The sequence below is a fragment of the Solanum lycopersicum genome, chromosome 5, assembly GCF_036512215.1.
Source record: "Solanum lycopersicum chromosome 5, SLM_r2.1".
NCBI classification, from domain to species: Eukaryota; Viridiplantae; Streptophyta; class Magnoliopsida; order Solanales; family Solanaceae; genus Solanum; species Solanum lycopersicum.
The window spans coordinates 68881893-68892447 of NC_090804.1; the positions used below are offsets into that span (position 1 = coordinate 68881893).

Consider the following 10555-nt stretch of genomic DNA (forward strand, 5'->3'; position numbering starts at 1 on the left):
TTATTTTTAAACTCGTTGCATAATATGTTGGATGTATACTATACTTGCACGTAGAAGTGATAAACGCATTATCGATTTGTTAATTCACGATTTTTATTGGAAGAAAAATCAAATTAACTTATGATATACTTGAAATATAAATCTCAAATATTTACATATTACTTCTTGAGAAACTAAGGAAGGAAGAAGAAATATTTCATAATATTTGTCATAAAACGATTTTTGATGCTTTTTATACAATTTTTTGCTTAAAAAATAAAAAACTTTTTCAATTGCCACGTAATTGAGATTTGGTCCAAAGGGGCCCACATGCTGACTTGTCTAGATCACTGTTCTTAAAGTAGGAACGACATCGTTTTACTACTTCGCCATTATCTCCACTCTCCTTGGATTCATCGACACTCTGTTTTCTTCCCTATTCTCTTCTCCTCTCTCCTTGTACCGGCGAGCAAAATGACGACGTCGTTCGGAACTACGGCGACACCGGCAGCATCTGCTTCACCGGCGGTATTTCCGGCCAAAAATGCCCCGAAATCCTTGACTTTGTTACCTTTCTGCCATCATCGCCATTACAATCATTTGCGTTCCAAATTATCTATCACGCCCAAACTCCGATTCTCCTGTAAGGTAATACTATTCCTCTGCACTTTTGCTTTCTCAGTTTACTTTCCTTCAATTAATTTTGTGTTTACTGCCCTCTCTGTATGAAATATGCATATTATTTAGATTCAATGAGTTCGGAATGAATACGATTTGTTAAATGTGTACATTTTGGAAACAAATGCACTTATATATCTACCTAGCTCACTCTAGGTGCTACCGTGGTAGCATAAATCAAGCCATGTTTTTTGAGCTAAGTGTAATCCCACGAGTTTGGAGATGGTAGGATAGGAAAGGATGTATGCAGACTTTTAACTTCTACAGTTGCAGGGTGGAGAGGTTGTTTCTGATAGTCCCTCGGCTCAAAAGAAGTGTAAACAAATCATGATAGAATGGAAAATATTGACAAAAAAATTAGCATGATAAACAGATCAAATGAAGCAACATGTAATTGTGAGAATTGAAGAACGCATTACCAAACAGACTAAGAAAAGAAAAAATAAATAAATAAATTTGTGATTGATGTTATAAACTTATTTGTATATATTTTATTTATGCAAGTAGATAATGGTATGTCATGCATGATCTATTTTTATTTTGTTATATGGAGTAGGATTCACAATTTTTATCTGGGATGCAGATCACTACTGCAAATACTAGTGTATATGTACTGGAACAACATCTATAACGTCTTAATCATGAATTAGTTTGGACTCCGTTATATTTAGATATGATAAAACTACCGTTCAGTCTAAAACTAGTTAGGGTCGACATATTTTTAGAAATGATTTTCAGCTATACCATGTAGTTTGAATTGAGGTTACTGCGAAAGGATGTATTCGCCAATGGTTTTATTTCTATTCTTAGTATAATTTTATATCTTTTGGGTATTCTTTTTCTTGTGAAACTTGATATGAGAACACACGTAAAAGAAGTGAATATCTCCCAGATGAAATTGAAGCTGGAAATGGAAAAGACACCTTATATGTGATCTTAAATGCAACGAACGAAGTTGAGCTAATTAATTGGTGTAAAAGTTTCATCTTTGGTATTAATGGATGTTCAATTTTTAAAAAATGGTTTCATCCTTTTTATTTGTTCTGCTATTCTCTTTTCTGCTTTGCCATTAATATTGAGTAGAAAAGAGTATCCAGAGACCTTTGTTAATGATTTTTTCTGGGTCAGGGAAATTGACAAAGTAAACAACAACAAAAGTTATTTTAGTATTGTTTCATATTCTGAGAAAACCTAAAATATGTTGGAAACAATAAATTAACTGAAGACCTGCACTTGTATTAACATTGTCATTGTGTCCTACATACGCACAAGCATAATCTTTCTTACATATGTACTTGTGATTAAACCAAAACAATGTGTTCAGTTGAATCCATTGAACCCACTCTTGATCTGCCTCTGTGATGTAGTATCTTCTTTCCTCAACAGGTTTTCTGTTACTATGAAGACCCTATAGTTTCATTGGCAATCTTGTATCAATTGTAGTGATTTAATTCATTTGTTGAACTTTTTTTCAGATCAGCAAAAGGTATAATTTTGTTAATTAAACAACAATAAGACTTTGTTGAATAAGTACAACAAAAAGCAAATAATACATTCCCTTAATTCTGAATAAATATATTCATTTGTCAAACTTGAAAGAACCCTTCACAGAGCACTTTTAGTTTAAAGGAAAATGCCTCTTAAGAACATCAGGTAGAATTAAGATATTGTTTTGAGTGCATTTTCTTTTAGAAGTAGTTAGTAAAGGGTTGCTCTTATATCATTATACGAGAAGTTGATTCTGCAGCACTTATGCAACTATTCATGAGTTCTTCTCATCTCTTTTTTTCCTTCCATTGGAAAATGGTGATAGATTATATAATATGCTTAGAACTTGTCATATGAAAGAATTTTTTGGACCACCATCTCGAGTGGCCAAGTGATACCCTGTGTAACTCATTTAATGGAAGAACCAAAGTACAAACCCCATTTCCCAAATTTGTCAGAGATGTTTTTTCCATTTTTACTAGTACCAGAGGAAGAAAGGCTGATGTGACTATAATCTTTTTTTTTTGTAGGGTCTACAATCTAATTGGAATCATTCAGTCGTAACTAGAGCCCAATCGAATGAGGTAAGATTCTTTCAAATGGTTTTCATTGGAGGAATTCTATCAAATATTGTAACCTTTGTGAAAACCTTTTTGGGACCATCTGTTGCCTTCAAGGTTGCTCTTGGTGGATCTTCAAATAATGCAGCTACTCCTATCACTCAGTCAGAAGAGGTGAAATCACCAAGTGAGACTTCATCTGCAACTTCGGTATCAGAGGAAGCAATATCTAACTTTATTAGCCAAGTTTCAAGCCTTGTCAAGTATGCATTCCCATTTTTTTTCACATCTCTGAAGAGACTTTTCATGAATAATCATGACAGACTGTCCTTTGTGCAGGCTAGTTGATTCTAGGGATGTTGTGGAGCTGCAGTTAAAACAATTTGATTGTGAAATTCTAATCCGTAAGAAGGAGGCACTACCACAACCACCTGCTCCTGTTCCTGCACAAGCTCCATTTATACAATCATATCATGTACCATCTATACAATCTAATGCATCTCCTCCACCTGCACCTGCACCTTCACCTGCTCCAATTCAAACCCCTGCACCGTCTCCAGCTGCAGCAAAGTCAGCTGATTCATCTCTTCCTCCGCTCAAATCCCCAATGGCAGGGACATTCTATAGAAGTCCAGCACCCGGTGAACCAGCATTTGTGAAGGTACTGCATGTCCATCTTTTATGTAATAAATTCTAATATGGAAACCTCAAAGATTAAAAAAGTTGAAGTTTATGGTTTAACGCGCTCTCTCAATGCATTTGGTTTCCATGATATGCATTACAACAGGTCGGAGACAAAGTGCAGAAGGGTCAAGTTCTTTGCATTATTGAAGCGATGAAGTTGATGAACGAAATAGAGGTAACCTTTTCCTTTGGTTATTGCCAATGCCTGCTATATTGTTTTCTTGTACTTATACGATACCTCTGTTTTTTAACTATTTTTAAATTTATATATCTGCTTTTAAATTGGTGCCAAAAGAATTGTCTTCTTACCTGCACAACTTTTAGAAAGGCATTGAAATAAATTGAAATCATGATTAGCAATTGTTTGCTCAAATATCAAAGAAATTATTTATTGCCTCTCTGCTGTTTTTTTCCCAGTGTGGAATAGAAGTAGCATCAATTCATCACAACTCTCAAAAAGATGCAGGAAAGAAAGATTGCATTTGACTTCTAATGTATAAACCTGCTTTCTACTTATACAACATGAGTTCTCCAAAAGGATGACCTAGTGGTTGAGGCATGAGAGATCCCAGGTTCTCATTCTAGCTACCACATTTGTTTGACCCATGCTCTAGCCTTGAGAAGAGGATTACCTTGGGAACTTATACCTGTGGGCTGTCCACGCTGTGTGATGTATTAGTGGGGTGCACAAGCTAGCTTGAGACAAAATGCTTTGGGTTGTCATTTTACCATCTAACGACTCCTTTCCAAAACTGATGTCCGTTGGTTTTGCTAGAGCTTGCAAATTTGTAAAAGAAAATGAACAGGAGAAATACTAAGTATCTCTAAATACAACGTTTCTACTCTACTAGTCCAGACCACATCCAATATATATATATTGGAAAAACTATATATTTCTAGTCTACCAAACAAATTAAGAATTTTTTTTCTTGGACTATTTAATTATATAATTAGAAGTAGTAAAGGAAGATACCCCAAGGATTCTGGGGGTTTCAATGGTGATGTACATGCTTAGATTTTATATACTTGTAGTGGCACTTCGGGGCTTGTGGATTGTTTGGGTATGCCGCATGCTTAAACTTTGATGATACTTAGTGGATCTAGTTTGGACATGTAAGGTTTGCTATGAAATGTACATAATGTTTGGGAATACCTTTTTCTACTTGAGATTCATCTGGTAATTGGTATAGTAACATTTTTACTGTCATTGTAGACTCAGCAACATCCTTTGGTGCTATTCTAAATTAGAACAACAACATACTCAGTGTGATCCCACAAGTGGGAAGAGGGGGAGGGTACTCTGTTTTTATTCATTATTTATTTTGTTACTGCATTATTCTCTTCATTTGTATGTAATAAATATATGCTTTTGTGTTAGCAATTCTATTTAGAATTGGCAATTGGCATAGAGTTGACAATGAATCAGTGAAGTCTTCTTTTCATGTAGATGAGTATAAGTATATGTCTTAGTGGTTAGGAAGTGATCAAAGAAGTTGAGGGGGCTTGTTGTTCCTTTGAATGGTTGAAGCCCGCGGATTTAGAAATAAGGGGGAAATCTAAATCTTGTTTGAGAATTGTAACTTCTTTATTTGTATTTTTTGAAAGAAAAAATAAAATTTGAAGAGTATATGTGGAGCAGGCATTCAGTGTTTATTATTTTATAACTATACTGGGAATCCATAAGTTTTATTTATTTTATATCCCCCTCATTCTTCGTTCTCTAACATGTTGGAAGTTTTATCTCTGCTGGAGTTGTCATGTAGATGAACTCATGCCAGTTTCAATAAAATGCTTGTAAGTAAGTGGCAGAAGTTTCATGTTTCCTTGCCCTCATGTTGCAGAGAAATCCTTTCTTGTCGACCTGATGAAATTTTGTGGAAACTAGTGGTAGTTATGACTGATGTTGCTATTTCACCTATGTCGTCCCACTATGAACTAATAGTTACATCAAAGCTTGTTCCACTGTATGTAATACTTGGAAGACATTAGAGAGTTGATGAGAGAATGATGATAGGAAACTTTGGCTAGTTCAGTTAAAGCATTCATTTGTTGTTTCACTCAAAGACAACATAATGTCCATTAAATCCCAAAAGCTAGCTTAAGAGGTGAACGTTGCACAACATCATATAAGGAGACAATAATCACATTTGTTCAATAGACATAGGAGGATCTAACAGCCTCACCCCACACGCTCTAGCTTGTCTAACTGGAGCGTGAATAACGTAAAGCTGGGTTCTGATATCCATGAAGTAGACCTTGCCTGTAGCTTAACCTCAAAAGTTAGGTCATGCAATGAGGATAAAGACCATACGAGGAGACAACCTATTTCTACCTGCCAATATGGGGCAATTTGAAAGTTATCCTTCCCAAAATTTGACTGCTATGCTCTGTCTGTTCCCTTCAGGCTGATCGATCAGGAACCATCGTTGAGGTTGTTGCTGAAGATGGAAAACCTGTCAGTGTTGATACTGTGAGTTTCTTGACTAACCTAATCCAACTATTCAGTTTTGTGAACTCCATTTCCTTCCTAATATCGTATTTATCTCTCTGCAGCCTCTGTTTGTGATCAAGCCATAGAACCGTTCGAGTAAGACCCGGGAAACAATATGCAGAGGAACTTGGCAAGTGTTTGTTTACCTTGGGCTTATGATATTTTGCAGTATTTCAGTTTCAGTGAGTATGTTTGCAATGACTGGTAGCGTGATGGAAATTGGAATAGACGATTCTGGTTAAAACTCATTAGGAGAGTTTAGTGTTTAATCTGAGGTATTCTTTGGCATTTTATTGTGGGATTCTAGCTTACTCATTTTTTCCTTTTTCAGTTTGACATATTTATGTGAGGTTTGTACCTCGATAACAATCTCATCGCATTATGATAAGGATTGTATGCAGTTTTGATTATTTAGCCCCTGGCCAATACGATACTTATAATTGCTATTTTATGTGAAATAGTTTCAATTTACTTGACTCAACATAACTTGGAACTACTAGAGTTCTCATTTTCCACACATATGTTATGTTAGAATCGATGTATATCGATTATAAGATGTGAAATAAGAATATGAGAATTTAGCTTTCTTGATTACTCTCCATAGTAAAATAAAAACATTGGCAAGACAAGTACATCACATCCATTTTCTCTAATGAGACTTCATTATCCACGGCTATACACTGAATTTAGTTAGAACTAATTTACGACATTCATAGACATTATCTGCTTCATATTTAAACAGAAGAAGTCATAGAAAAAAAAAAGAAGAAATATTTAACTTGATCGCACACCCTCAATTGCTGCTACTAAATCATCAAGTTTTGCTCCGGTGACTTCTTTAACGATCTTATTGTTCTTCAGAATCTTGAATGTTGGAACCACCTTTATGCCTAGTTCCTTTGCTAGTGGCTGCCAAAAATTATCACATTGATCAATTCTAGTGTGTATTGTTTCATTACAAGGTGAGGTGGTTTAAAGAATACATACCCTGTTGTCCTGGTTACAGTCCAGCTTCAGAAAGACCACATCGTTATATTTCTTTGATAGCTCTTGAAACTTTGGAGCAATCACTTTACAAGGACCACACCTGCAGGTGGATTGAAATCAGAAATCACAATACGGAAAACCAAGACAGTGGGAGAAGACACTGTCGAAAAACTGTTTCCCAGAGGCACAACTAACCAATTATTACTGATGATAGATAAAAGTAAGGTCCAGAAAACATCTAGCTCAAAATTCAAAGAAGCATTCAATCAAGTAACGATATATCAGACACTCTTCAAAATCCTACACTTTCAAAAGCAGAAAAAACATGTCTTCCAAAACAATTGACAATTCATTAGTCTCCAATAGTTGCCCAGTCCATTTTATTATCCGTTTTCTTTAAGATGAATACATGAAGATCAATAGTGAAATTCGTTGGTGTTCCTCTCTCTTGTACTTACTTTTTCACTCTGTAATATCTTGGCACATGTGAGGCTTTCATTTGCAAGCTGTAGAGCCTATGGACGAGAGCAATTTTGCTTCTCAATCATATACCCACTACCCACCTAGGTAGAATCTACCCCATCTTCAAAACAGTTTGGCGACAACAGAAACTTATAGAACTATCAACTACCAGTTAACATTCTTTCTGCAACATCTAAATAAGATTTTACTACATAAACCCCACCCTGTAAGGTCAAGACAAAGCAGAGTCAATTTAAAATAGCTTAAGCCAAGTAACCCGCAATGATAAATGGTCTCAACTATCTATCAATGATTGATCTCAATAATCACTTCAATTTAAGAGAACGCAAACGATGAGAGGCTAATCAAAGCTAAGCATTAAATGTTGAAGATAACTTTCTGCTCCAAGTTCTCCAAATAAGAGTTCATCTCCCTTTGCTGATTGGGGATTCACCTTTGACTCCATTTGCCTCTACTTTTCATATCAATGCGTACAAGTCTAGTTTAGTGGGATTTCCTTATAAAAACAAAAATTCATTTTCATCAAACATATTTAAAGTTTAAACTTCATTCTCCTACTCTACAACCTCCCTAATTATGTTAGTAAAGCAAACTTCTCGCCAATCGTGGAATGACATGAGAACCACACCATTTAAGTTCAAATAATTTCCTCTTACACATCCAATTAGTTTTCCATTATGGAATGACATGAAAACCAGATCTTTTTAGTTCAAATGATCTCTCGTAAGTATCTGGTTGTTCACTCGGAAACCTCCTTCCTCCTAATAAGATAAGGATTCTGCCAATCATCTAGCACACATCAATCACAAATGAATTAGAGTCAGCTATATGAATCCTCTTAATCCATTCTGTTCCAGTCTATGGACTCATCATCTATTATATTCTGTTCAGGAAAACGAATAGAACTCTGTTGCAGTATTCACAGAATTCATCTTAGTTTCTTTTCCTCTTTATTATACAGAAGTAGTGTGCAGCTCAGTTTACTCGGACCTCAAATATCTTATACTTCGAACCTTGTTCAACCAAGATAGTTCATTTCGAGCTTCATTGACCAGTAAGACTCACCTTTATATGTTAATTGTCATAATCATGATTATAATTACCTTAACTATCAAATTACGCCAATCCTCCTCATCTTTTATCAGGATTACGCTAAAAAGGACTTGAGAGAAAGGATAAAACAAAATTAGCAGTGATTTATACTAGTAATAGTCATAATTAAGCACTAAATTCATCAAATCTAAAAGGAAATAGAAAGTATATGTAATTTTACCACTGTGTATACATGTCAACTACAACGGTTTTTTCACCGGCGGCTTCAACAATCGGCCAAAAGGTATCCTTACAAACTTCCGTCACCTGTCCCACCGTCACAGTCGTAGTAGTAACAGTAGCATCTGAGCTACTACACTTCACCCTCAAGCTCAATCCTCTGTTCCTCAAAACCCTAGACGAGAAGCCATAATCTCCTGCAACGCATACCACTGACTGTTTGTTGAACCTCCACGAAGAAGATGCTGACTGCGCCGGCACCGGCGCCATTGATGACTTCAATGGTACCTGATTTACTTGAACTTGTAACGCCATTTTTGCTATTATCAATCTATACGTATAGCTCTGTATGTATAGGTAGAGAGAGTGGAGGCAGTGTGTGTGTGAGAGAGAGAGAGAGAAATGGCGGAGGATTTGAAGGGAGAAGGAGAGAGTTTGAGAGGTGAAATGACGAAATTGTTCATTGAGATATTCTTTTTTTACGTTTGTTGATGATTCCATTTAGGGGTGTTTTTGTCATTTTAAGGGTATATGATCTTGTGGTAGAGATTGCATTTGATGGATGAGTCCAAAATGATGGAAGGCAACGTGGAATCATTGGTCCATATAATTTGATATTTTTTTTATTTTTTTGGAAAATCTTGTGGCAATAAAGATATAAATTAAATATTTTGATCGTGTTAATTTATTTATCTGATTTTTATTTTTATACAAAGTTTTGAATGATATAACAGATAAATTTCATAAATGTGTTCTTTAATTTGATTTCAACTTGTATTGATGTCTTTAAATTTATATAAAGTTGAATAAATAAATATACATAGAATGTGTGTATAACGTTTACGTAGGATATGTGTGTTTATTTTTTTAATTTCACAAAGTTTAACAATAATTTTGAACCTGAAATACATGTTGTCATAAGGAAAATGTTCAAATATTTCTCCAAGTTTATGAAATAATTCAAATTTGCCCTTTATTTTAAAAAAAAATTACTAATGACAAAAACTATCTTTATTAAAAAAATAGGAATACATACATATATATATATAATATATAAATATTATCTTTAATTTAGCTTTATTTCATATTTCTTAAAATTGTATAAAGTAATTGAACAAGTAGACATATGAGTCTTACATGACGCAATACAAGTAAGATACGACGTAGAACATAAATTCTCATGTAGGGTGTCACGTAAGATGCATGTTTACTTTTTCAACTTTATAAAAGCTTAGTGTCTACTTGTATACACCCATAATCGGAGGACATAAATGTAAAATGAGTCCAAATAAAATGATATATTATGTATTATGCCTTTATATTCATTAACTAATCGTGGTTATTTTGAATTTTGCGCTAATGAGATTTTTATAAACATGTCTTTTAATTTAGCTTTATTTGATTATATAAGCCTTTCAATTTTGGGTCTACACAAATAACACATGTATCCTACTTGTTGTCGTATCTATCGATTCGTGTCATACATAACATCCTACGTGGCGTTATATTATGTCATGCAGAATACGTATGTCTATTTGTTTAATTTTATAAGAATTTAAATGTTTACTTGTCGATATCTAAAGTTGATAAGCATAAATGTTAGTTGAGCCGAAGTTAAAAGCCGTATTTACGTTTGATATAATACATAAACATGTTATTTGATTAGACTCAAACTGACACCTACGCCCTCAAACTTTGAATGTGCGCATAAGTAAACACTTAAACTTGTATAAAACTGAACAAACAGACACATGTATCCTACCCATGTATTTGTCAAATTTATATAAAGCTGAACATGTCTATTTATGCATATACAAAATTTAAAAATATAAATGTCAATTAAAATAAGTTAAATAACCCATTTATTATATATATATATATATATATATATATATATATATATATATATATATATATATATATATATATATAT

General features: G+C 34.2%; 2 protein-coding genes across 2 annotated transcripts; one reads left to right on the forward strand and one right to left on the reverse strand.

The window, feature by feature from the left end:
- The first annotated feature begins 405 nt into the window (after positions 1–405).
- On the forward strand, positions 406–6335 carry BCCP1 (biotin carboxylase carrier protein). The gene is made up of 7 exons (NM_001247393.2): positions 406–627; positions 2676–2729; positions 2823–2968; positions 3045–3366; positions 3493–3564; positions 5794–5859; positions 5943–6335. The coding sequence occupies exons 1-7, from the start codon at positions 454–456 to the stop codon at positions 5964–5966; spliced, it is 858 nt and encodes a 285-aa protein (NP_001234322.1). The 5' UTR covers positions 406–453; the 3' UTR covers positions 5967–6335.
- A 162-nt stretch (positions 6336–6497) lies between these two features.
- LOC101246719 (thioredoxin F1, chloroplastic-like) lies at positions 6498–9109 on the reverse strand. Its single transcript, XM_004239601.5, has 3 exons — positions 8624–9109; positions 6868–6967; positions 6498–6789 (listed from the first exon to the last, which is right to left on the reverse strand). The coding sequence occupies exons 1-3, from the start codon at positions 8935–8937 to the stop codon at positions 6655–6657; spliced, it is 549 nt and encodes a 182-aa protein (XP_004239649.1). The 5' UTR covers positions 8938–9109; the 3' UTR covers positions 6498–6654.
- Between the last annotated feature and the right edge of the window lie 1446 nt (positions 9110–10555).